Genomic DNA, 27559 nt, shown 5'->3' on the forward strand with positions numbered 1-27559 from the left:
AGGAGTAAAAGTATAGATTTAGACGAATCGGTGACGGGCAGCTCCCTTAAGACCCCTTTGCCTCCTATAGAAGAACAACCAGGAACATCCACAGGTAGTCATTTACACACTTTTCTGGTTATTTCGAGGGTTTTAAGGGGGTATTTTTTAGGTAATAGGCCGAGGAGCAGTTTGGGTGAGTACACGACTTCCAGGAGATTGACCAGGAAGCAAGCGAGCATGTTGAAAACTATAAATCAAGTCGAGGAGGAGACTGAGAACTTACTGGAAGCAAGTGACTCAGTAGAGACAGGATTTGAACGTAAGTTTAAAGATATTTAGAGAAAATTAGTTCATAGCTTCAAATGTAGTATCTCCTCATAAATCCTGCTCTAACTCCAGAAAGTATTTAAGGTACAAAGAATGTTGTTATATGAAATTATTTGGTAAGAAATGGTCCTTTTCATTACCATCATTCATTATTTCATTAAAATATTCTCATGAATAGTGAAGAATATGAAAAAATGCTCCATTCAAAAGGGCCTTTAACTACTCAAAACCTTGATCTAGAATCACGTTTCTCCTCTAAAATTCATCCTCAGGCGTTCCTGTGTAGTGATGTGGAAAAGTTATGAAAATATTCCGGTATTATTGTGTAAATGTAAATACGTAAATTATACTCCTAGTTTTTGTTCTATTTTATTCATACTTTGTAGTTAAAAGTTGATTAGTAGGGTTTATTTAGGGTTCTTGATATTTTTTTCTATAGTGTCTAGTTTTTAAGTAGTTCATTTTGTTTGAGAGCCCCATTTTAGCACCAATTTAGGTTATATCATTGTAAATTCCTGAATTTTACAGTCTTGACTGTCAGTATTCTCATTAAATTATTGGTCTCTTTCGGCAAAAACGGCATGAAGAAAATTCTAAATATTTAGAAATTGTTCTATCGGGCTTTAAAAAGGACACGTTTCGTGACATTTTATTCAGTTTTTACCTTGGAAATAACAAATGCCATGGAGTTAAACGACAGTCAAGGCGAGTTAGGTTATAGTTTTTGACGTTAACAATAAAAGACTGTTTTTAAATTTCGCTACAATATTATATAAGTTATATATAACACTGTTCCCCTTATGAATAAAAATCTTGATGTTGCCGTGGGTTCCAAAAAAATTCAAATTTGGTGGCTCTTAGAATATGGTTGACAAAAATACTTTTAGCTTAGATAGTTTTTAAGATACAAGAATCGTTGTCATATGAAATTATTTGGTAAGAAATATTCTCTATTTGTCCAAAAACTTTTTAAGAATATTCAAGTTATTTTAGAGAATATGCTCGAGAGAATTAGTTGAGAAAATTAATGACAAGACAGGCTTACTACCCAAATCCTTGATTCAGTTTCACGTTTTTACTGCTAAATCATTCTCAGGCAAGTTAAGGCCATGGATGTCCAGTAATGATCTAATAATATAAAGATTAATTAAAATCTCAAGAAATTACAAAAAATTTCCTAGTCCTCCACCTTGGCTGTGTTAACTGATGATATAGTTGAGGATCATGGACTTGAAAGTATTCTTATACTACTAGATTACTCCAAGGCGTTAGACACTATAAATCATTGACTTTTGTTAGCAAGGCTAAGATATTACGGTTTTGACATCGACTCATCACCGTCACTCATTGCATCGTATTTCTCAAACGGGTCAAAAAAAGTGTTTGTTAATGGTGTGTACTCGGAGTCTAGTGCCATACTATCCGGAGTACCTCAGAGCTCTATCCTTGGTCCTCTCTTCTTTATTATTTACACGTCTAAACTTATAAGCTCTCTTCATGTAGGAAACATACAAGCTTTTGCTAACGATACCTAGATGTACTATCACTTCTCTTTAAAAGACTTTGTTACTTGTAACAAAACTATTAATCATGAACTAAACAACCTACAAGATTTCTCTAAAAAATACGGCCTTCAACTGAATCCATCAAAATCAAAAGTTATGCTGTTTGGCAAAAAAAAATCAAAACGAATATTTAAAAAATATCATTTAAATCAAAATAGACGAGCAAATATTACCATTTTGTAATTCTGCTCGTAATCTGGGTGTTATACTTGATTGTCACCTTAATTTTTCGATCATTTTAAGCAACTTCTACAAAGGTCATATATATCGCTTAAACAATTATATTACAACAGAAACCTTTTAGGTATCAAGTTAATGGCAATGTTATGTGAAACTCTTGTACTTTCCCAGTTTAACTATGCTGAATTTATTTAGAGCCCTTGTCTTCGTCATGCGGAACAATATCGTATTCAAAAGGTGCATATTACATGTATCGTCTAATTTTTAATTGAAGAAAATCAGATCGCGTACCACATAAAATTAATGAGTTGAACTGGTCAAATATGTAAAATCGTAGAACTCAACATTTGGGTGTTTTTATGCATGGTTTAATTCTAAAAAAATTAATTTAAAACCAATTTGAACGTCCATGATATAAATACCAGAAATAAATTTAAATATATTATTCCTCGACATAATATAAGAACATACAAAAAGTCTTTTACTAGTGCAGTATTGTTTTGGTGCAGATTGTGAGTTTAATTTCTCCCTTGTGTTCGGTATAAAGAAAGTTATAAGTATTTTTTGTAGTGGGAACAATTGTTTCTTTGTAATATCTCATCTTATTATTCTTAATATTATTGTGTATGATTACCAAAATTTATTTATTAGGGTTAAATTTGAGTAACCTTAGGATAGACTTTGCCCTTTTCTCCTTTTTCATTTGTAATATTTGTCTATCTGTTGTTTTTTTGGATAAAAGACGATTATTACTATTATTAAAAAGTAACTTCAAATGTCTTTTATACAAGCAATATCAAATTACCCCTGAAATCTCAAGAATTGTGAATTTTCTTTCAAATCCAGGAGATTTTTAAAACCTCTAATCTTGTGGTTCTTCGACCCTGATTTTTAAAATTGCCCGTAACTGAGAAAAACTTTAGGGCACAAAAAAAATTCTTATATGAAATTATTTGTGGAAAAATGCTTTCTTTGGCCAAGGCCCTGTGAATAATAATCTTATTATTTTATAAAAATATTCTCAAGAATAATAGAAGAATAAAAATGTCTTTAACTTGGGCAGTTTTTGAGGTATAAGAATTATTCTTATATATGAAATTATTACGTAAGAAACGCTTTTTAAAACATAAAGACATAAGATAGTGGGCAATTTTATATTATTAAATTTGGGCTGTTTTCAAATATTCGCCCATAGCTCCTTTAATCTGCGATTTAGGGCAAAAAGATATTTGAGCTTTTTTTTTAGGCACTCTGGCATAGAACTGAATGTAATAGTAAAAACACCAATAATAATGAGAATGTTTTCTAGAAAATGGTCATAGATAAAATTATGAAGTATATTGCAAATTGGATTCCCTCTCAGGCCTAACCACTTTTATAAAAACGATTTTTCTTTCAGCCTCATAGATTTTCCAAAAAAAAAATTAAAACCATTTTTTAAAGAATTTTCCTGGGAGTATACTCTGGAAATTTCGACCCAAAAATTGATTTTTTGGTTCAAGAAACTTATTTATAGCAATTTTAACGCATTTTTCTCCCTCAGACCACATGGTCCGAGAAAATTTTTTGAGTTATAGCAATATTTTGAGGCATTTTTGAATAATTTTAATTTTCAAAAATTTTTTGTGCCATTATTATGAATCTTAGAAAAAAATGCTATAAGGGTTTTTTGATGGTAATTTAATGCTCTACCTCGTAGTCATTTTGTTTTCTCATTTATTGAAAATTTCGATTTCTCGATTCTGAGCTTTAAATTTGGGCTGTTTTCAAAGAATCGCCCGTAGCTCCTTTACTGTGTAATTTAGGGCAAAAAGGGATTTTAGCTTTTTTTAGGGATCCTTATATAGAATCCAAAGCAATAGTAAAAACACGAATTTTCCTCATAGTTCCAGACGAAAATTAGGAAATAATGAAAATCGGCTTTCGTGAATTTTCTCGAAAATCTTCATAGATAAAATTGGTTAATTTTTTTGCAAATTGTAGCTCCTCTCAGGTCCAAAAAATCTATTTTTTTAAAGGATTTCCTTGCGTTATCCGGTAAATTTTGGGCTAAAAATCGATTTTTTTGATTTTGCATTTTTAGTTCTGAAATTAATTTTACAATATTTAAGAAATTTTCCCCCTCCTAAATGAATTTTCTAGTTAATAATCTTGTGAGTGAGAGAGCCAATTTTTGACTGTTTTTTCCTGCCTACTGCAGATTCTATGTGCTTTTTGACCCGGAAAGCTGGTACTTGTTTAGGGTCCCTTATCCAGGGTTACACGTTAAGAAGATGAAATAAGAGCCACAGATGAGGAACAGCTTCTGGATGATTCAGTCTTTGTCAAAAGCTTGGTATCCTTTGCCCTACTTTCTTGTTAAGATACAATAATAATAATGTATATTTATTTAGCATAAAAGCTACAAAGAAAATAATAAAAAACTATAATGTAATTGCATACATAAACATTTAAAGGCATATTGTATAAGTATGAAAACAAAAAAAAATACATATAATAAAACAATATTCATTATAAAGCAATTAGAACAAAATTTTTAATTAATCTAATCTTTTAAATGATTAAACTTTAACAAAACTTTTATTCACAATAGTGTTTAACATCTGTAGAGTATTGCATCAATTAGGATGAAATCATTACGGTTTCTAATTTAATAGGTAGTCATTAGACTAAAAATAATAAATTTATACAATCTTAACTAACAGTAAATTATTTATGAAAATGCTTTCTTTGGCCAAGATCCTGTGAATAATAATCTTATTATTTTATAAAAATATTCACAAGAATAGTGAAAATTTATTATTTATGACCGTCAGTAACAAAAATGTCTTTAACTTGGGCAGTTTTTGAGGTACAAGAATTATTCTTATATGAAATCATTCGGTAAGAAACACTTTCTTTGGGCAAAACCCTTTTTAGGAATATGAAAATTATTTTAAAAAATAGGCTAAGAATAGTGAAAATTTTATGAACAAATGCCCAAGCCCAAAGGGCGCTAAATACTTAACCCAGATTCTTGTTTTTAACCTAATGCTAGTATAAAAAAATTATGAAAAAATATTCTAAGCGGCTCCTAAATTATGCCCAAAATATCCATTAATGATTAAAAGTGCCTCTTAGACACTTTTGGAGGAATAAGAATCGTTCTCATATAAGAAAATTCAGTAAGAAACACATTCTTTTGACCAAAAGCCTTTTAGCAATACTCCAATTTCAAATAATATATAATTTGCTATAAAAATTAGCAATTTTACCTATTACTTTTTAACAACCCTAGATTCAATTCTACAATCATTTATCCGCAGGAAAAAAACTGAGACCCAGAAAACAATCTTTCGATTCCGTATCGGTAACATCTGAACAAAGTATCGACTCGACTCCTCCGAAACGATCGAAGACTGACCAAGAGGCGGAAAGTAAACCGAGAGGCAAACGGGCCAGGAGTGCCTCAATCAGTTCAGTAAAGTCGAACACTTGTAAGTTGTTTTTTGAAGAAAAAGTGCGTTTTCTTTTAGTTTATGCGTTATCTTCTAGCGGTATCTTCTGCGAGGAGTTCCACCAGGAGTAGGCGACTGGCAGAGATCCAGGAGGAAAAGGGCAGCAACGAGGTAATGTTTTTTTTTTGGAAGGTTTTGTAGAAATAATATACAACTTGTGTTTATAGGGACAATCTTCAGATTCTTCTGCAAAAAAAGGAAAGCACAAAGGAAAGAAATGATTAAGTTTTAAGTTCCAAATGTTAGTTACTGGTTTGTTTTTTTTTATCAATGTAAAAATAAACTATCGTTATTTATAAATTTGTTTTATTTTTCAAACAATCTTTATTCCAGCTTCCTTAAGCATATTTATATCAGGAAAACTGATTTGGGTCCCTAATCTCGTTACGCTGTCTGATGCAGCCCCGCAAGCAAACTGAATAGCTTCTTCCATGTCGCAGCTATTAGCTAAACAATGGGCTAGAGCTCCAATAAAAGCATCTCCAGCCCCTGTGGTATCCATAGCAGTCACTTTAGGGGCTGTTGTCTTCAATATTGGCTTATTTGGGTCATTTGTAAGATAAATAGCACCTTGTTCTCCTAAAGTAATTAATACACTTTGGCAGCCTTTGGTTATAAGAAACTTTGCAGCTAGTACAGCTTCTCTATAAAATAATCTCACATTAATTAATGAATAATCATTGTTTTAACTGTTTATTACAGTTCATTATTCACTGGAAGCCCTGTAAAAGTAGAGGCTTCACTTTCATTGACACAAAAAATAGTGGGCAACTTTATAAGTTCTTCTTTAAACTCTGACAGAGCAGGTGCCCCATTTAATATAGATATCTAAAAAAAACTACTTTAAGCAGTTACAAATTATTATTCTAAGACTTACTCCTCTAGCAAGCTTCATAGCAGCTATGGCAGTTTCCACAGGAGTCTCCAGTTGTAAAACAAGCACCTTAGCAGACTTAATCAGCTCTTTTGCCTCCTCAATGTCCCCTAAGCTAAGTTTACTATTGGCACCAGCTACAATAACTATTTGATTCATTCCTGAGTCAGCCACAATGATTTGGGCAATGCCACTGCTACAGTTTTCAGTTATTTTCACATGATCCACATTCACCTTTTCGGTTTTAAGGTTTTCAATGTATTTGGGCCCCCAGACATCATCTCCAACCTAAACAAAAAACAATTATTATTTAAATTTAGTAAAGTATAGTTAGAAAAGTTTATAAAGAACCGGTGACATCAACAGGCGGCAAAATCCGCGCATCTCGTTATTCTATCGATCGGGTCAGACGACTATGTCGAGGTCTGAAGACAGTGGAGGCGGCACACTTGTTGAAACTATTAATATTTATTTGTACTAGAGTTTAAATAGCCCTAGATTTTTAGTAGGTATAGCTAGTGATATTATAAGTGCGTTTGATTTAGTTGAAATACCAACTAAAAATGCATATATTTGAATTTAATTGCTCCGCGATTCGTTTAAAAAAATGTAGATAAATTAAAATTATATTTTTTAGCATTGTGATGTGCCCATAAAAAATAGTTTTACTTACAGGAGGATGCAGTTCGCTAATTATTTTTAAAACAGGACTTTAAATAGGTAGCTGAAAATTATTCTTTATTCGCATTTTTTTTTTTAAGGATTAGATATTTTAAACGACTTGTGTAAAGAAACAAATTGGTATAAGCTTAAAGTTTTATTTCATTATTTTACATATTATATATTTTTATTCACTATTAGATAGTGTATTACAACCTAAACCAGATTCATCCCATGAAGACCATTCGATCTCTTCATCAGATGAGCCTGTATTTACTGTAAATTTTAAAGAATCCAATGCTTCAACAAAAAGGTGATGACTTTCGAAATATTGTTTTTCTATGTTGTTTATATGGTTGCAAATATTTATCCACTCATCATTCGAAATTTCCGCAATTTTACTTACCTTTTACAATAAAAATTGGATAGTCTAACTAAAAAAAACTATAGTCTATGTCACTATTATACTTTAAAAAAAACACACAACAGATTTTAAATGCCTTATAACACGATTAACTCACTTCCCGTACGAGACGACACTGAGTAGGCCTGACATGGCCTTCAGGCTATGTCATAGGCTTTAGAGTCCATAAAATGAGAGAACATGCCGGTGACGTCAGACTTCGCGCATCTAAGCTGGCTATCGTTAAGCGTAGATTCTAGTTTATGACTAAACAATCAGTGCCGGGGGTGTATTGTGTTAAAATATTATTAAATAAATGGGGTTTAAAATACTGTTAAATAAATTTAAACTTTTCTTTGCTTTATTTATGCGTATGTGGATATAAGTGTTAGCTTTACATACATATATTACTTTAGATACTCAAAATAACGTTTACGATACGTGTTAAAGAAATACATATGTTTTTTTTATACTCATTATGATACGAACATTATTTGATATTCATTAATGTAATCATCATTTAAGATTATGTCCTTTGAAATACTTTTGTTTAAAAATCAGTTAATCTTAAAATATAAAAAAAAAATATTTAAAACAAAAATTAATTTTTAAAATATGTTTTAAAACATCTATTTCTTTTCTTTCTTCAGCTATTAAAGATATTAAAAATAAAACTCCACATAAGGGTATATAAATTTTACTGCTCATAAAAACACTACATAATATTATTACGGTATATAATACATATTCATATTATTAAATTAGTCACTATCTGACAAAATGTCCACATTGCTGATAATTGATTCGTCGGAACTCGTTTCCAAATCTTCACCTGATGAGCCAGTGTTTACCGTAAATTTTAGGGAATCTAAAGTTTCATCAAAAAGATTATGATCTTTTATATATTTGTCTTCAATTTTGTCGACATGGTCACAAATGCTTCTCCAATCATCGACAGATACTTCTGCAAATTTTTGCCTCGTCAAAGCTTCTACATCTGCTAACTTAAAAGTTGTGTTCCTGCTTGCTACCCAGTTTTTAACAGTGGCCCAGATTTTTTCAATGGGGTTCAATTCTGGGTGGTATGGAGGCAAACGCAAAGTTGAGTGTCCGTGACTTTCCATTAGTTCGTCAAGTTTGCACTTTATCGAATAAAATCTTTTATTTTGAAGAACTATTTCATAAAGTTCCGTTTTTGTCATTTTCTCGTCATGTTCTAAATTATGCTCCTTAAGCCAATCAATTATGAGTTGCTTCTTACTTCCTGAGGTAACATTCTTTTTTACTTGTACATTATGGTATGATGCATTGTCCAAAACTAAGACCGAATTTGGTGGCAAATTCGGAAGTAATTGGGTTTCCACCCATTTCATGAAATTTGCATGATTCATGTCGTCATGGTAATCGCCTTTAATAAATAAATTTTTAAATAATAAATGTAATAAATTTTTTTTGACCCGTTCAAAAAATAATTGGGGGGGGGACTTCAAAGAAAAGCACTGTATATTAATTTTACCAAAGAAATAAAAACTATATCATAAAAAACAGTAATGTAGCTGTTTTGTATACCTAATTTTGTTTTATATTTCATATTTTAAACAGCCAGAAAAATATCTATATTGTTATATTAATAATTTATTATGTTAATTATAAGTAAATAATATTTTATTTAAATGTTACATTATTTTAACAATAATTAATTATCTGTGATTTTTTAACCGCTGGATAACTTACCTAAAGCGTTTTAAAGGAATAGTTAATCCTTCTTCTGCCTCTTTATGCATAAACTCTGCTACATTGGCAATAATTTCTCTTCCCTGGCTATGTATTATTTGCCCTTTCGTACCTAATTTCTTTGGCGACATCTACAAAACAGTTAAATATTTTACATAGATCTATAAACTAACTAAATGATTTGAATAACCATTCGTTCTTATTTTTACATGTTTTGAAAAAAAAACAGACAATATGAATAAAATCAAAAAACTTCAAAAATAAAGTTAATGTAAATTCTTTGTTTCTTTGGAGTTGCACTTTTGGTTTATTAATTTGCACTGTAAGATACCTTTTAAAAAAACTACTACATTTTCTTACCTTTAATACGTTAGTAGTAACAAACACACACAAAATAATAGTCTTTAAATTCAAACACACGAAAATTGGAAGAAAAAAGTAGGTAAACACAAATTAAACTGAATTTACACGCACACTCTACACTCTCAACGCGTTCCCAAGTGCGACGACACTGACTTATTGCGAAACACCATCCAACTTCCAAGGGTACTGTGATGAATAAAGCGGAGAGGTATAACTATTATAACGACTTTATCTTTTTCCTTGTGAAAGAGAGAGATGCATGTATTCACGGTCAAGTAAACCTAATCAGGGAAATATGGGGCCTCCCCTTTATTGATTTTTTGGTTTAAAGTGGGTTTGTGCGCATTTTACGTCACTGGCATGTTCTCTCATTTTAGGACTCCTATCTAACTAAATGGACTCTAAATCCCCGGCAGGTACAAAGAAACGAAGTACGGCGGCTGCTTTGTTCTTGCGGTTTCTTTAATAAAAGGCGAGAGAAAATATATTGCGCTCGTCTTTTCTCTCTGCCACCGGATTTTCTATCAATTTTGTGTTGAAAAATGGGTTTATGCGCATATTGAGCAGCCGGTTCTTTATACTTTTCTACCTATGTTGTCTGTTTTTAAACTTAGGGTGCCTTCCAGATTGAATAGACAATCAGAAATATTTTCAGTCCCATTCCACCATACCAATTATGGCATTAATGAGCCAATTACATGAATAGCTCGAAGTGCTAATGGTCTGTCAGGACAGATAAACTTTTTTGACTCTAGGATAACATCTGGGTCCGGTAAAGTTAAAGGGACGTCTAAAAACCGGTTTTTTTTTGAAAATTTTTACATAGAATGTTGAGTGTGGTCAAAATATTCATAAAAAAGTGAGGATGATTGGAAAAAATACAAAATTTTGGAAATTATGACGGTTTTTCTACATACGTTAAATACGTAACTATTGCCGACTTGCACAAGGTTTTTTAGCTCTTGATTTTGCTATAGTTAAAAAATATATATATTGGGGCAATTTTGGAACTTTTTGGGGGTTATTATTGTAAATTTATATAATCTTTTATCACTTTGTACCCCTTTTAATTACATATTTTGTAATTTACACACAAGAAAAATAAAACAACAACCTTATTGACAAAAATGGCAGTGGCTTCACATGTCCCCAGTAGTATTTTTTGGTTTTGTCTGGAACACTTTTTAGTTGGATGGGTTGGCTGTGGACTCAATTTTAGATAATAAAGGCATAATATAGTTAGATTTTACATTACATGAAAAAAACACATTTATCAGGTGTTAAAAAATAGGTATTATTTATTTAAATTATTTGATATTTTATGTAATTTTATATTTTTAATAAATATACATTTTGAAAAAAAAAACATAATTTGAAATATTTAATTATTTATAGGTAAATAATAACGATGAGGTTTAATGTACATTAACTTATAGTCAAAACAATAAATATCTTTAAATTCATTATAGGCATTAGGAATAGGAATAAGGCATAGGAATTATAAGTAAATATTAATTATAGGCACAAACACGCGGGGCGGGTGCCTATAATTCCCATTTTCTAATTATTATCCCATTCACTAAGTAGGGCTCAAACGACTACCCAACCCACTATTTAGCGCCAACCCAAGGTTCCAATACCTTTTTGCAATCCCAACTCCACGTGTGCGCCAACCACACAGTCCCATGTGCGCACACGGGGCTGCCGCCCCATGCCATTGCCTTGCACCGTGTGCATATTTTATGATTACATAAATTAACAAATACTTACCTATAATGAGACAGGACAGAAAATTACGATAATCGTACTAGTACAGTAGCCACTCCCAATAAATATGTGACATTTTGACAGTTTTTTTTATTTATGAATAAATCCCTATTTACATATTTGATATTCCTGATTTGTGTGTGAATGGAAATTTGTGTTTATCACATAAAGAAGTGATGTAAATCCTTCTAAGTTGCAGAATTTTGTTACTTAAGGCTTTAAATTTAAATTAATAGCATATATCATATATACAACGCGCGGTCGCACGGTATTCTTACTCCCGATATTCTGACAAATTGTGATAGTTTTATTCCCAATAACACAGGTTATTTAGTGTCATAATGTGCAGCTTTTTTTCGCCGATATTATAAAACTATTATTGTGTATTAATATTAATCTCGAGTTACTAGAAAGTGGATAAACAACTACCAAAATCATTTGCTCTTTGAAATTTACTGCAATTCCAACAAAAAAAAAAAAAGGAATGCACTGATAAAAAGACCAACGGACGAACTTACGCGCAGTTTTCGCATGTACCAATTTTTGCATGATCTACGTTATTTTCATTTTCCTACATTATTTGGCGAATCTGAATCTTTCTTCATAACTTATAATGTCCAACATATGTTCCTCCTGCTCTCAGGATTGTGTGCTGAAAGAGCCAAAAAATTCAAACGATGTTTTTGGCTACCCATGTGATTTTTGTAAGAAGATTTTATGCAGGAAATATTTAGGAATTAGTACCACTGAACTTCGGGCCATCGTCATGAGCAGCCGAGTTATGCCTTATATATGCAAATTGTGCTTGCCAAAATTAAATGAAACCATGCAACTAGTTAACCGTGTCACAGCTCTTGAGATTGAATTTACCGAATTAAAAAGTAGTACACAGGGAATTTTGGATTCAGCCAATCTTATGAGGTCTTTTTCGAATGACCTAAAAACAATGAAATCCCAATTTTCAGCAAGTCTTGAGGACACCAAATCTCTAGTTAAAACGGAAATAGAAGGCTTAAAGAATGCAGCTAAGGATAATTCAAATAGTTCTGCACAACCAATTACAAGCCAAGCTCCAGAGGAAGAAGTTATCCTGGAATGGCAGGAGCGGCAGAAGAGATCAAAGAATCTAATGCTCTTTAATTTACCTGAGGGTGAGGACAAGAAAAAGGTCGAAGAACTATTTAAACATCTCACTGAAAATCCCCCAGAGGTGTTACACTTTTCTCGGATTGGTAAACCTAACGCAAATCAGGCTCGGGCTTTAAGGATATCTCTCAAATCACCAGATGATGTCATGAATCTTGTCAGGAATCGCTTTAAACTTAAAGGAAAGAATGTTTTCTTGAACTTTGATCTCACCATGAAGCAGAGGGATGCTGAAAAGAAATTGTCAGTTGAGCTTAGTAGCCGGAGAGCCCAGGGTGAAAATGTATCCATTAGGTATCGTAATGGTACCCCATACATTTTTAAGAAAAAAAACTAATAAACGGGCCTTCTACAACAAAGCAACCATCCCATAGACAGCAAAACCTAGATATTTACTACCAGAATGTTCGAGGATTGAGAACTAAGTTGTCAGTTCTCCAGAGTAACATTATCTCTAATTGCTACTCCATAATTTTACTAAGTGAAACCTGGCTCTCGGCTGATATATCGGATGCAGAGCTTGGTTTGGATAAGTACAATGTCTTTAGGACTGACAGAAGTGCAAAATCTAGCACCTCCTCAAGAGGTGGTGGAGTATTGGTGGCGATCTCAAAGGAACTATCTAGTGCTGTAATAAACTTGTCAACAGACCTTGAACTGCTATTTGTTAGTGTAGGCTCTGGGCTAGAAAAGTTCATAGTGGGCTGTATTTATTTCCCTCCAAAATCACCTTCAGAAAAGTACAACATGCTCAGCCAAGAGATCGATTCTTTCTCTGGGAATCAGGAGTGCCCATTACTACTGTTCGGGGACTTCAATCTGCCAAAAGCAATTTGGTCATCAGACAACTTTTGTTCTCAAGCGACCAGTGCACTGGGTGCTTGCCCTCTGGAAGTCGAGTCCATAGAAGTGATATCAGACTTATGTAGTTTCCACAATCTATACCAATTGAATAATATTCCAAACCACCTGGGGAATACACTGGATCTGATTTTTTGTGAGAGTACCTTGTCTGCAGAGGTCACGGCAGCTGATGATGCTCTGGTTCCACAGGACAATTACCATCCACCCCTCCTTACATCCATTACTGTTTCGAGAGGACATACTAATCATCCAGGTAGATTTAACAATCAATATTATTATGATTATAATTCAGCAAATTTTTATTTAATTAATGAACTTCTTGGACAGGTTAATTGGAATTATGTACTTCAACAGGATTCCCTAGATATTATGTTAAATATTTTTTATGATATACTTTATTCAGTTATACATATTGCTGTACCTTTAAAACGGGTGTCTCGCGGGCACTTTCCAAAGTGGTTTTCTCCAGCTCTTAAAAATTTGGTAATTTCAAAGAAACAGGCACATAAAGTTTTCAAAGATTCGGGTTCCAGAGATGATTATATTACCTTCTCAAGCTTAAGATCAGAGTGTAAATTACTTGCAAAAGTCTGTTTTGAACAATATGTTTCCGAATCAGAAAGAAATTTAGTTGATCACAGTAACATAAAGAAGTTCTGGTCTTATGTAAACTCTAGAAGACTAGGAAATGATCTACCTTCAGAAATGTTCTATAATGATAAGCATTGCCTTCTTGGTCCTGCCCTACCTGATCTCTTTGCTGATTACTTCAAAACAGTTTATTCAACCAAAAACTACCCTGTACCTGAATCTTTATCCTTCAATAATATCAACATAAGCAATTTTCACATAAATATTTCTACAATATACAATGAAATTTGCAGCTTGAACACCAATAAGGGTCCAGGGCCAGATGGCATACCACCCTCCATCCTTAAATCATGCAGTTATGTTCTGTCTCATCCACTTTTTATTTTATTCAATAAATCATTAGAATTGGGAGTCTTCCCTGATTTTTGGAAGACAAGCTACTTGACCCCTATACATAAAGCAGGAAACAAGGGCGACGTAAGCAACTATAGACCAGTGTGCAACTTAAACGCTATTCCAAAACTATTCGAGAAAATTGTAACACAACATCTTACATCATTTTTGGGTCCCACCACTATATCAGAGCAGTTTGGCTTTAAGACCAGGAGATCAACAGAGCTTAATCTATTGACTTATGCAGACTATCTGGCGAGCGTCTTGGATAGGGGTGGCGAGGTTCACACTATCTATACCGACTTTTCGAAGGCGTTCGACAGGGTCAATCATGAGATACTTTTGAGTAAGCTTGGAGCCGCGGGTGTAGGGGGAAATTTCTTGAGATGGTTTCGCAGCTACCTATCAGATAGGTCCCAAATTGTAAGGGTCAATGGCTTCATGTCCTATGAGCTAAGCGTTCCCTCAGGTGTTCCTCAAGGATCACATTTGGGGCCGCTTCTTTTTAATGTTTTTATGAACGACATCCACTCATGTTTTAAATATTCCAGATTCTTATGTTTTGCAGACGACCTGAAATGTTTTCTAGCTATCTCCTCTCTTAATGACTGTGTCAATCTACAGTCAGATCTTTCCAGACTGGAAGAGTGGTGTGTTCAGAACTGCATGGATTTGAATCCAGCCAAGTGCTATAGTATTTGCTTCTCCAAGCGTAGAAATACCACAACATTCGCATATTCCTTGTGCAATAGACCCTTGTCGAATGTGACAACAATTAGGGACCTTGGAGTCATATTCAACTCATCTCTTACATTTAGCTTTCATATATCTGAGATAGTAACAAAAGCCCTTAAAATAATAGGTTTTGTCAAGAGATGCACAAGAGATTTTACAAATACCCCTGCTATCCGCATGCTCTACTGTACATTGATCAGACCTTTGTTGGAGTATGCCTCCTCAGTCTGGAGTCCTCATTATGCCTGCTATATTCACAGGTTGGAACAGGTGCAACGGAGAATGCTGAAATACCTGGCATTTAAATCCAAAATTGATCCTGTTGACAACTACCATTATGATTACAGGGTTCTGTATGAGCTGTTTTGTCTTCCTCCTCTTGTTGTTCGTCGGGAACAACGGGATTTAAAAAATTTGTATAACCTTCGGACTGCTTCTGTGGATTCACCAGACCTGCTATATTCAATAGGTCTAGCAATACCTACGAGAAATACAAGGTCAAACAGCCTTTTCTACCAACCTTTCTGTAGAACAAACATCAAGTACAATAGCTTTATTGCTAGATCAGCCAGGCTTGCAAATAATAGTACATCTCTGAACATAGATTTCAATATAAGTCCAAGGCGCTTTGCTAAGTTTGTTGAGGATTTTCATGTGTGACTTTGTATATTGTTGTGGGGTTTTTGCTATTCTGTTTAATTGTGTGTACATACTATTCATACTTCATACTATTGTGTGCTGGTTTAAACCAATTTTGGAGGTGATAATTGGGTTCAAGGGAGTGAAAACTGAATTTAATTAATTTTATTGTGTTCTTTTGTTGTATATTTTTTAAGTTCTCCTGTTGCCATTATTTATTAATCCTGTTTTATTCTATGACTGTGATAGTGATGGGTTGTGAATATCAAATGATAATTATATAAAATAATACTAAGTATAAATTGTTTGAGGTTATAAATTATTGTTATTGTAAATTATGCTATTTCTGTAAAAATGGGTAATGCCCGTAAATAAATAAATAAATAAATATATAATGGTCAACGTGATGCCTAGACGCAAATAGAGTGTAGATAAGCCGGGTGTAATTGTGAATCATACGTAAGTAGAAAATCCTTTATAATTTTTAAAATTTTGCATTTTTTTACTTCATCCTCACTTTTTTATCAATAAAATGTTCAAACTCAGCATTCTATGTAAAAATTTTCAAAAAAAAATCGTTTTTTAGACGTCCCTTTAACTTTAACGGACCCTAACGAACATCTTTTAAGGGGCAGTTAAAGAATATTATTTCATAGGGGCTTTGATTAATTAACTCATCTGCGCCTTTCACTGATTTATAGATAGTTTTGTATCTGAATATATATGTTTGTATGGGTATGCTATGTAACACTTTTGTAAATGGATTCCGATAATAAATAAATAAATAAATAATAATAAGTTTTACGTTTCTCCCTTACTCTTGCAATAAGTGTGGTGGTTCCTCCAAGTTTGGCAGCGGCAACACACTGATTCGCCCCCTTACCTCCAAAGTTTGTGACGAATTTGTGTCCATGTAATGTCTCGCCTGGCTGAGGTAGCCTTGGGGCATAGCTGTAATAAAATAGGTAGTTTCTGCCTGCTTCTTTTTAAAAAATTGAGGCTGTTAAATGCTTGTACCTCACAAAGTCAATCATGCAAGACCCTACAACAACGATTCCGGTTTTTTTTATATATTCTTGTGACATTTTTAAGCTCTTTCTTTACTTACGTCATGCCGTTATTGAGTTGCAGTTTTACATTTTTACATTAATCTTATCACTTTTTTTATAAGCAATAAACTTTACACAATAACATTTTCCATCACAAAACACAAATATATAGAGAAATGGTGAAATTCCAAATCTGCTAGCGTCCTCTCGTTTGGCAACGGAAACTATTGTAACTAACTTGACAGTTTGATGTACCTAATCAGACCAATCAAAATGGTAGAAACGCGTAGCCAAATTAAGGCGGGAAAATTCAAATTTAATTAAGAAGAAGAAATCTCATAATTTTATTATTTAAACGCGATATCCAAAGCAAACACTTGATCAAAAAGGTTACTTTTTTTGATTAGGTGTTAGCAACAGATTTTGATCAGGATAAAATAAAACTCTTCAGCTTGATTTTACATATCTAAATGAGTTAATGTACTGCAATAATCAGTTAACAATAGTGTACAACATATCACCCATTGGCCCTTTCCAAATGGAAATAAGACAATGTTTTTCTTTAATACATTTATTATTATCGTAAGGCAACCGAGTAAGGCGCTTGCTCGCTAAAATAAGGCTAAAGCTTTATATGAACCGATTTTAAGCGGTCTATCGGTAATTACCGTTCCTAAATGGTATTAACCAAACACGTCCAAGCGGTTATAGTTATAACCGCTTGAGATACGTGACGTCACCAATTAGCCCTTTATACGTCATGAATTTGGAACAGTAATTACCCACGTCCGGAGCTGTTTTCTAAACGTCAAATGTCAAAGATATTGAAATAAGTGCGGGAAAAAATAAAAACAAACAACAAATTATTTCCTTTCTAAAAATGACACAAAATTTATTATGGCTAGTAAGTTTTCTTTACCAAAAAAAGTTACTTCAACCAAACACGTCCAAGCGGACACCATTGGTTATGTTATAAAGGGACTGTTCAAGGTGAACCAAGGGCTTAACCGCGGTTAAAACCGATAGATCGCTTGGAATCGGTTATGATTTATTGTGACAAGTGACATTGACACTAAAGTGTCCTATATCAAAAAAAAAATATGAGGCTACTTTGAAAATTGGTTCAAAATAAACAAGTTGTTTGTTAGTTTTGAGTGTTTAGAAAGATGCCCAAAGTTCGCCGAAGTAAGAAATCGCCCCCGGAAGGTTGGGAACTCATAGAGCCTACGTTGGACGAATTGGAACAAAAGATGCGAGAAGGTAAGCCGAAGGACCCCTAAAACTAATTAGGAGAATTTCACGTTTCAGTGTTTTTCCAACCTTAGCTGGTGGAAAAAAAATCGAGTGTAGTTTTTTGCCATAACCATATTAATAACTCTTCGAGACAAATTTTTATTTATTTACCAATACAATTATATCAAGTATTATCACAATCAGCTGGTTTGGCAAATTAATATAATAGTTGCATACTATTACTTGAGCTTGAGGCATTCCTCAAATCTAACCTCAAATTTATTAAAAAAAAAAATACAGAAAAATTATTTAGTCAGTTTACAATTCTTATAGGTCAAAAAAATATTTTTAGACTACCTAGATACCTTATGTACCTCTGTGTACTCTTAAGGTTATATAATATTTGAAAAGGCAATCGTTTATTATTTTCTGTTCTGGTTTAAGGGAAACCCGCCACCACATTACACACACTTACCCAAAACTAACAAATTAAAACAATATTCTTTGAGGGAGATCTCTATTGAGAAAGTACCTACATGAACAAAATAATTCCTGTGTGTGTTGTTATATATTCTAGATCTTTTGTTAAACAGTTATAAGTTATTTATATTGATCTTAACCCATATTTTAAAACATTTCAAAAGTAGCATTTCATCAAAAAATGTGTCCACAATAAAACCAAGTAATCAATCTGGACTTCTAGATACTGACTGTGATAGGGATTCTTTTTTATAGATAAATACACAGAAGATGAAGCTCACTCACATTCTATAAATAACATTGAAAATAAGCATGCGAAAAGTTTCAGTAGTTTTATTTTAAATATACAGTCTCTAAGAAATAAAATGGATGAGCTTCATCTTTTACTTGATTCATGTGATTTTCCTGATATTGTATTACTAACTGAGCACTGGTTAAAGCCTAATGAATGTTTCTTAATATCTGATTATATTCCTATATCAATTTTTTGTCGGCAACACTCCATACATGGAGGAACAGCTATTTTAGTTAAACAAACAATTGAAGCTTTTTTCAATAAAATTAACAAGTATGATAGCTTTCTGTTGGAGAAGGTTTTTGAATTCTCCCTTTGTTTTTGTAAGCGATTTAATTTATATGTTCTTTGTGTTTATAGACCACCCACAGGAGATATTGGTATGTTCCTGGACAAACTTGATTCTCTATTATCCCAATTGTCTCTACACTCCATAGTTATATTGGCTGGTGACTTTAATATTAACTTCACTGATGTAAGCTTGCCATCATATCATACATCCCTTTTAAGTATATTGGAATCTTATGACTTGAAGATGCATGTTCTTTCACCCACACTTATAACATCCTCATCTGCAACTACTATTGATTATTTGTCTACAAATTTAAATGATGTGTCATGTAGAGTACTCTCATCTGGTATTTCTGACCATGAAGCCATTCTCGCTAGGATTCCATGCAACACTGTATTTCCTTCATCTCATTATATAGGAAGAATTTTAAGCAGAGCAAATTTTAATGCTTTTTCATCTACTACAGCTTTGGTTAATTGGAATGCAGTTGAAATTGCTTCTGACCCGTTTACTTTGTTATTTCATGTGCTATGTGACAAGATCAATCAGTGTTTTCCTAAAAAGAGGCTTAAAATGAAAAATAGAAAACCATGGGTCACAGCAGGCCTCAGAACTTCAGCTAAAAACCTCCGTTTTTTGGCTAAGCTGTGCAAGTTTACAACTAATGCAAACATTATTCTTTATCATCAGAAATATCGTAGTCTATACAGAAAGACGATAAAAGTAGCTAAGGTTAAATATTATAGTGACCGTTTGAATATGTTCTCAAATAGGCAGAGAGAATGTTGGTCAATTATAAATGACTTCAGGCATTCTCACAAGAAAGTTTCAGAACCAGAAGTAAGACCAAATAGTTTAAATGATTACTGTAATATTCCTCATTTATTGCTTAAGGATGTGAATACTAATATTGATCCTTTGCATTATATTCAACAAGTGTCAGTTCAAAATTCTTTTTTCTTTTATCCTGTTAGCCTTACTGATGTTAGAGATGCAATTAAAAGCTTAAAAAACCATAAATCAGCTGGAGCTGATGGAATATCATCAAAATTACTACTCCTTTTGCCTGACTCAGCATTGAATGCCTTAGCTTCTGCCATAAACAATTCCTTTCATAATGGCATCTTTCCAGCATGTTTGAAGGAGGCAGTGGTTATCCCTCTTTATAAGGGTGGAGATGTGAGTGAGCCTTGTAATTTCCGTCCAATTTCTATATTATCTACCCTCTCCAAGATAGTTGAAAAACTTGCAAAAATCAGAATTTTATCTTTTTTGCAACAAAATTGCATTTTATCTGCAAATCAGTTTGGATTTCAAACGGGAAAAGGGACTCATGACGCTGTTTTCGGTTTTTTGGAGAGTGTCTATGTGTCCTTAAATTAATGGAGAATCCGCGGCGGCACTGTTTTGCGATTTATCCAAGGCATTTGATTGTGTAGATCATGGAATACTGCTGTCTAAGCTCAGCTTTAGAGGTGTGGCATTGCAATGGCTGGAATCCTATCTGTCTAATCTAGAGTTACAGTATCTGGATGTTTATCCGATTCCAGATCCCTTAAAACTGGAGTACCTCAGGGTTCAGTGTTAGGACCACAATTATTTTTGCTCTATGTAAATGATTTGGGTTCATTAAAACTGCAGGGCAAAGTGGTTCAGTTTGCTGATGATACCACCATTTTATGGAATCATAGAGATTCTGATAATGTTAGAGCCCAGGTTTTTAAGGATCTTAAGATTTTATCGGAGTGGTGTGCTGCAAACAGGCTTGTATTTAATGTGGGCAAAACCTTTATCATGGGATTTAAGTGTGACATTCAGGGCCTTATGTTTAGTGAAAACTCCCCCTTGCAAAACAAAGAAAGCTGTAAGTTCCTTGGTATTACCATTGATGGTCGCCTTCGCTTCGAAGATCATATCCTAAATCTTGCATCAAAATTATCCTCTGGATGCTTTGCAGTAAGAATGGCGGGGCATGAGCTGGGAGAGGTAGTTGCACGTTCAGTGTACTTTTCTCTTATTGAGTCCCACCTTCGTTATGGCTTGCCTTTTTGGGGTTTAAGCAACAAGGGATTATTAAACATAATTTTTGTGATTCAAAAAAAGGCAGTTAGATTATGGTTAGGTACTTAGAACATTGAAAGGCTAGAATTAGTAAACAACAACTTTGTTTGAGTCCAACATGTGCACAGGGGCAAGAGGGGTGTTTTGTTTACAAACATATTTGCCGATTCTCTGTTGTCAAGTCGATGCAAATTTCCAACGGAGGAAATTTTTAGCTATATTTTAACAACCATTATAACGTTAATTTAATTTATTTGTGTTGTATTTTATACGAAAATTTAAAATAAAAAGTATAAATACTACAATTAACCTATTTTAAGAATAAATATAATATCCTTAAGCAAAAAAAAAACAAAATTATTAACATTCTTATCCCTAAAACTGCTTCTAAAAAATTTGAAGCGACAACACCGGAGCTTAAGCGCCTGAGCCATACGCGTAGTGTCATCTGTCAAACGGCTTTTTGTTTATTTTCGGGATTCGTGTATTTTCTTTAATTTTCGGTTTCAAAAGGAAAAAGGCCACATTTTAGTGTTTTTTTAAATTGCTAGGATGGGAAAAACTTGTGTCGTTTGTGCCGCATCATGATAAAAAGGTGATTCAAGCCGATCTTTTCACAAGTAAGTACCGATACTTTCATAACATCACATCATGGGGTAACCATCATCATAAACGTAGAATAGGGGATCTTATAGATATAAACCTAATAAAAACTTGAATGTGAAAGTGTGCGTAAAATACCAAAATATTTATATTTTTAAATCTAAATATTTTTTTGAACATATTCATCTATCAATAGGCTATAAAAAATATAAAACTAGAATTTTGTCCCTGGTTTTATTACAGGATTTTATGTTTTTTTTTTGTTGTTTTGGCAGAAAGAAGGCATACCTAATACCCATGTACCTATCTATGTATAGTTATGTGTTTTTAATATAGACATTAGGTAGATAGATGAAATTACTAATTTTTTATTGCCTTTAAAGAATTTTGAAATTTATTTAGATATTGATATCTGTGTATAAAGTTAATTTTGTCTTTCCCTAAAATTTGGTCGATAATTTTTTTTTGTTTTACCATATTGCAACTTACAATAATATATATATATATATAGTAATTGGCACCACATATTAATTCATTACTGTCATTTTTTTTTGGTTTTTGATTAAATATCAAATACTTATTATAGACTGCCTAATATATGCCCAAAGGGAACAATGGATTTCATTAATAGAAATCAACACAATTAAACAGAACATATTTGTTTGTTCAGATCACATCCTTAGAAGTGATTTCTTATATAAGGAAGATAATATTATCAGTAGCCAGACTATAAAACAAATCAGCTCTACCTCAAAGATAATTTTTTTTAAATATATTTTTCTAGTATAAAAAATCATCATAAAAAGGATTAGTGTTACTCATATAAGCTTTATTTATAACTAATACTAATTAAATTAGGTAAGTGTGTAAAACTATTTTTTTACTAGGATTTCTGATGCACTGGTTAAAAACACAGCAGCGGATAATTCAGTTAATTTACCAAGTGATTTATCCTTCAAAGCTGCAGGGGCAGCTTTCCTGAAGAGTGCAAAAACTTCTTTAGCTTCCAAAATGGTATATAGTACAAACAGTGAAGCTAATATAGATAAGTATGGATAATTAAAATAGATTAATATTTTTGATACAACAAATTTTGTATAATTACAGATCTGATCATTCATCACCAACAATAACTGCATCTGAGATTAATAGTTCTACAGTAATCGTGGGGTCTAGGTCAACAATTAGAATTTCTCATCAAAGCCGTTTTTGTTTAACTGGTACACATTCCCTGACTCTGCCAAGGAAAAGGTAAAAATACACTCAAAATAGACTACTAGTTTTTTGCCATGTATTATCCTATTCTATATATCTTATTTAAAAGTGATATAGTATTTTATTGTGTTATACTTGTTTAATATTAAAATATTTAATATTAATTAAATGTATGATATTACAAAGATTCTTTATAATAACATACATTTTATTGATCAATTGGATTATCATAATACATTTTTTTAATTTTGGTAATACTATATTTTTATGTATATTATTCTAGGGTAAAATCAAAATGATATCCTGAGGACCTAAGCACTGATGATTCCACCGTTTTAAAAGCTAAATCACTTGTCACCAAATTATAGAAAAAAAAATAAAGAAAATTAAAATTCGAAGATTGCAACAAACAAATTTGCGCCAAAGAAATTGAATTAGATCTCAAGTCATTATTAAAATACTTAAGAAATAATAACATGATTTTCGAAAAATGTTGGGCAACATACTACATATTTTATTTGACTTGTAAAAGTACTTGTTTGTATATTACTACTAATAAACTATCTAATCTATTGTACATAGTCTTTATTCTTAGGTAAGCTTTGTTTTTTAGTATAAATTAATATGATATAATAATTGGAATTAGGAATTATATAGGTCACTATTAAATGTCTCAAAACCATTATATAGGCTAAATACTCATAATAAAAATCTTATAACCTACAAAAAACCTGCAACTCCTTCACAATTTGAATATCCTTGTAGTTTTAACTTTTTCCGCTGAAGCACAGTATGGCTTCAGCGGAAAAAAATTTGCTCTTGCTCTTTGAAAAAGTCAGCACCATAGAAGTATATATTATGTGATATAAGTAAGTGATGTAAAACTGAGTTTTGTCCAATATAACAAAAACAATAAAATTTTGCAAAATGTTAAAAATTTGTGTCTTAAAACATGATTTATTAAGAAATCTATAATATTATATTAATAAAATATTTAATTTTCTTAAAAATGCTTTGACAAAAATGCTGCCTTTTATTAGGACCTTCCTCTAATGAAGTCCATTAAAAAAAAACACATAAATAGCTCATAAATGGTAATATTACTTATAGTCAAACTCTTTAATAATTAATAAAAATTTATCAGGTAAATATTTGTTGACGACGTCACTGGTAAAGAGTGCTTGTATCGGTGACATCAACAATGCGATCGAGCGGCGTTGCGATGCCATTACCGTTTTCTCGTTTCTTCGTACTTTATTTTCATTTATTTAACGTATATTGACTTCAATATATTCGATATCTTACCAAATTTATTTTAAAAAAATGCTTGATATTTTATTAAAGGGGAGCAGTAGTATTGTTTTGTGCCTTCGGAAACAACTGAAAATTTGTATGCTATTATAAAGTGATTTTTGCCATTTCTCTATAAGCATTTGGCATCATTGCATCAGAGATGTTGCAAGCAAACAAACCTGCCCATAGTTCCACGGCATGCTACTTCTAGCCTTTCAATGTTCTAAGGTTAGGTATGTTCCGCTGGGTTAAGAGATTCTTGTAAACCTCTCTTTATATCTCAAAAAATCCTAACTCTTTTTTCTCTTTTTATCTTAGAAACAGCTACTCTTATTCATAAATGTCCTAAACCTCCCTCTAACACTGGTCATATGACTTGCCAGGTTAACGATTTTCCCTTACCAATCCCTACATCCTCCCTCACCAAGAACTCACTTATATACCTTAGCAAAAAAAATTTACAACCATGTTCCTCTATGTATCAGACAAATTTTAGAAGTTAAGAGATTCAAAAAGGAATTATAATCACTTTTATTATCCAGGGCATATTATAGCCTTGACGATTTTTTTAATGATACCTTTTAACCTGTGCTCTGACATCATTTTAGTGTTTTAGTTTTGTTTCCTGTTAAATAATTTAATTTACTTCCTCTAAATTCTGTTTTATTGACAGCTTTACTTATTTTTTAATGAAATTTATCAAAAAGATGCTTTTTTTTTCTCAATCTGTTTTGTTATGATTAATTTTGGTAATGTGTGTAAATTTTATGGTAAAATGTTTTAGATGTTATGTTTGTTTGAAATTTGAAATTTAAAGTGAATTTGGAATTTTTTAGTTTTTAGGATGCTTGTACACAAGATTTTGTTGTCTTACGTAATATAGCACATTTTCTTTCTTTCTTTCTATAATTGGCATTTGGGCAACAAGTTATACAGTTTCGAGGCTACATAGTTAATAAACCTAAGGTGAATTGTTTGATTATTTTTCTAACAGGTAAGGCAAGAAAATTGTTAGATATCTATTGTGTTGTATTGTATGTCGTGTGGTATAGTCTGCTTTCTCTGTAGAATATTTTTAATGGTCTCAAATTAGATTGATATACTCCATCCCATATTATAACACCACAATAAAATCTCTAAGAATATAGAATTTATGAATGAGTCTTTGAATGTTACTTGTTAAATAATCTACCTGTTCTGTCCACTTCAGATTTTGTTCAATCACAATTCCCAGATATTTCACATTTGAAACAGCTTTAATTTCAAGGTCTGGGCTTATTTGGCTAATCAAGTTAAAATCTGGCCTGTTGGCACTTGTTATAGTGAAAGTAATAAAATAGGTTTTTGCCACATTTAATGATAATTTATTTAAATCTAGCCATTGTTTTACCACATCCATTCCATTTATTGCCTTCCTTCTGACCTCATCCCATGAGGTCCCTGAAAAGATCAAGACGACACTTCTTTTGCATTTGCCCACACCAGTAAAAACTAATGAAAAACCTAAAAAAAATCGAAAAACTACAAAGGAACTCCAGTCACTAGAGATCTTTTTGCCGAGGAGAACAAAAGTCGTGCCAAATTGAATAAAGATATTGAAAGCTCCAGGGAAAAGTTAAGTACCGAATGGTATTGCCATGGATGTGAGGAAGACAGGCAGGCCGATATGAGGCAGTGCAGCAAATGTCTTAAATGGTACCATGAGGAATGTGTTGGCTTAACGATCAATGACAGGGATGATTTTGAGTGTCCCGATGGCTGCTAAACTTCGCCCAATTAACGAGTTGTGCCATTTTTATGTATAGGCTTTATTAAACCTCCATTGGATAATAAGGCCGATTTGCGTTAGTTTTTTTAGAGATTATTTTTTTAAGTTTGTTAAAATTAATATAACCTTATAAGCACTTTGGTGTATTAAACTAAATATTAACATTACAGTCTTTCACTTTATTCAATTTTTTTCTTAGCTAGGCCTTATTCCCCTCAAGTACCTTACTCTGATTTAATGAGCATTGTCTGAGACAATGCTCATTAAATCTTTTCTTTAGCAGTTCCTTAAAGGTCATGATACCGACCTATTATGTTTTTACATATTTTTAATGAACTTCATACTGAGTAAATAATATTAGGAATGTTATTTAAATTTGGAAATTATAGAAAATTCTTCATGGCTTTGAATTTACTTATTGAAGCTAAGCAGTAGTACTTTTGCTTAAAGTTAATAAAATGCACTTGAATGCTATAAATCTTAAAAAATTATAACGTGAGAATCATCAAAAAAAATGACCAGCTACCAACATTGTCAACAATATGATTTTAAAAATTGCGAGCTGAATTGATGGGTTTAGTCAATAGATCAGGAAAGTGTTTGAGTGATTTAGTCAATAAGTCACTTGTTTGTGACAAATGTTTGTAGGTTATAATAATAAAGCGCGTTTTGACTTGATAAAAAATATTTTCCAGCCGAAACCGAATCACATGAAGGTAAAAGAAAAAACGAGTCCCTCTGGCCGATATTCAAAATACACCATCAAAAATCGAGATACATCTATGACCTGTTCTACAGAAGAAAAGCCATATCGAGGGAGTTGTATGAATACTGTCTAAACGAGAATATCGCCGACAAGAACCTGATAGCGAAGTGGAAGAAGCAAGGATATGAAAACTTGTGCTGTTTGAGGTGTATTCAGACACGCGATACTAATTTCGGGACCAATTGCATATGTAGGGTACCCAAAGGGAAATTAGAAGAGGCAAGCATAAGAAGTTCTTTAAATATTTTATTATATTAAATTTATATTTTTCAACTTTTAGGGAAGGATAGTTGAATGCGTTCATTGTGGATGTCGCGGCTGTTCCGGATGAAATCCTACATAATATTTTAATTGTTAATAAGTGTGTCCATTGTGAATGTGGTAAGGAAAATAATACGCAAACTAGAAATATTGATTTATTGTTCACATTCCTTTTAGCATTAATTCCTGTTTCTGTTTTTCATTTAACTACTAAACATAAAGCTAAGCTCATATCGAGACAATAAAATGACTAGAATAACTGATTAAAAGGGTTTTCAACAATATTCTGGGGAATGTCACCATCGCTTATATTTGATTAATTATTTAAAAAAAGCTCTTATCCTCCTGTAATCGTATCACAAAGCAGAGTGCTAAAACGTAAACGTGAAATATCAGAAAAACTACAGATCTAGTAAAAATTCAACATCCTAATCCTAGAAAAGCGCTTTATATACGGGGTGTTACTACAATCCAGGCCGTTACTTCAGGGGCGTAACACAAGTAACACACAAGTTATTTTACG

The 27559-nt window shown here is 32.5% G+C and overlaps 3 protein-coding genes and 1 long non-coding RNA gene across 6 annotated transcripts in view; 3 read left to right on the plus strand and 1 right to left on the minus strand.

Annotated features, from left to right (window-relative positions):
- LOC126741954 (protein ELYS) overlaps window positions 1-5851 on the plus strand; it is a 70377-nt gene extending 64526 nt beyond the window's left edge. For both annotated transcript variants that reach the window (XM_050448439.1, XM_050448445.1), the window contains exons 22-26: window positions 3-94; window positions 152-301; window positions 5360-5530; window positions 5589-5662; window positions 5719-5851. In XM_050448439.1, the coding sequence (XP_050304396.1) occupies window positions 3-94; window positions 152-301; window positions 5360-5530; window positions 5589-5662; window positions 5719-5772 (541 nt within the window). In that variant the 3' untranslated portion in view covers window positions 5773-5851. The remainder of the gene's footprint in view (window positions 1-2; window positions 95-151; window positions 302-5359; window positions 5531-5588; window positions 5663-5718) is intronic.
- Window positions 5836-27559, minus strand: part of LOC126741967 (zinc finger-containing ubiquitin peptidase 1-like) — a 65120-nt gene continuing 43396 nt past the window's right edge. For both annotated transcript variants that reach the window (XM_050448467.1, XM_050448458.1), the window contains exons 10-12: window positions 6429-6713; window positions 6252-6379; window positions 5836-6195 (exon numbers count right to left, since the gene is read on the minus strand). In XM_050448467.1, coding sequence (XP_050304424.1) covers window positions 5865-6195; window positions 6252-6379; window positions 6429-6713 — 744 coding nt within the window. In that variant the 3' untranslated portion in view covers window positions 5836-5864. The remainder of the gene's footprint in view (window positions 6196-6251; window positions 6380-6428; window positions 6714-27559) is intronic.
- On the plus strand, window positions 17827-27190 carry LOC126741987 (protein BUD31 homolog). The gene is made up of 3 exons (XM_050448502.1): window positions 17827-18029; window positions 26705-26994; window positions 27056-27190. Exons 1-3 carry the CDS (start codon window positions 17936-17938, stop codon window positions 27104-27106), a joined length of 435 nt encoding a protein of 144 aa, XP_050304459.1. The 5' UTR covers window positions 17827-17935; the 3' UTR covers window positions 27107-27190.
- LOC126741992 (uncharacterized) lies at window positions 21389-23529 on the plus strand. The gene is made up of 3 exons (XR_007662453.1): window positions 21389-21750; window positions 22621-22984; window positions 23232-23529. It is a non-coding gene; the product is annotated as an uncharacterized LOC126741992 (long non-coding RNA).

Source organism: Anthonomus grandis, chromosome 1 (assembly GCF_022605725.1).
Source record: "Anthonomus grandis grandis chromosome 1, icAntGran1.3, whole genome shotgun sequence".
Classification (NCBI taxonomy): domain Eukaryota; kingdom Metazoa; phylum Arthropoda; class Insecta; order Coleoptera; family Curculionidae; genus Anthonomus; species Anthonomus grandis.

What these genes read in the sequence shown, in the direction of transcription:
- LOC126741987 (XM_050448502.1), top strand. Translation starts at nt 17,936, where the DNA reads ATGCCCAAAGTTCGCCGAAGTAAGAAATCGCCCCCGGAAGGTTGGGAA. An exon ending in GGAACAAAAGATGCGAGAAG is followed by an intron (nt 18,030 to 26,704) that starts GTAAGCCGAAGG and finishes AATATTTTCCAG; the next exon opens with CCGAAACCGAATCACATGAA. An exon ending in CCAAAGGGAAATTAGAAGAG is followed by an intron (nt 26,995 to 27,055) that starts GCAAGCATAAGA and finishes TTCAACTTTTAG; the next exon opens with GGAAGGATAGTTGAATGCGT.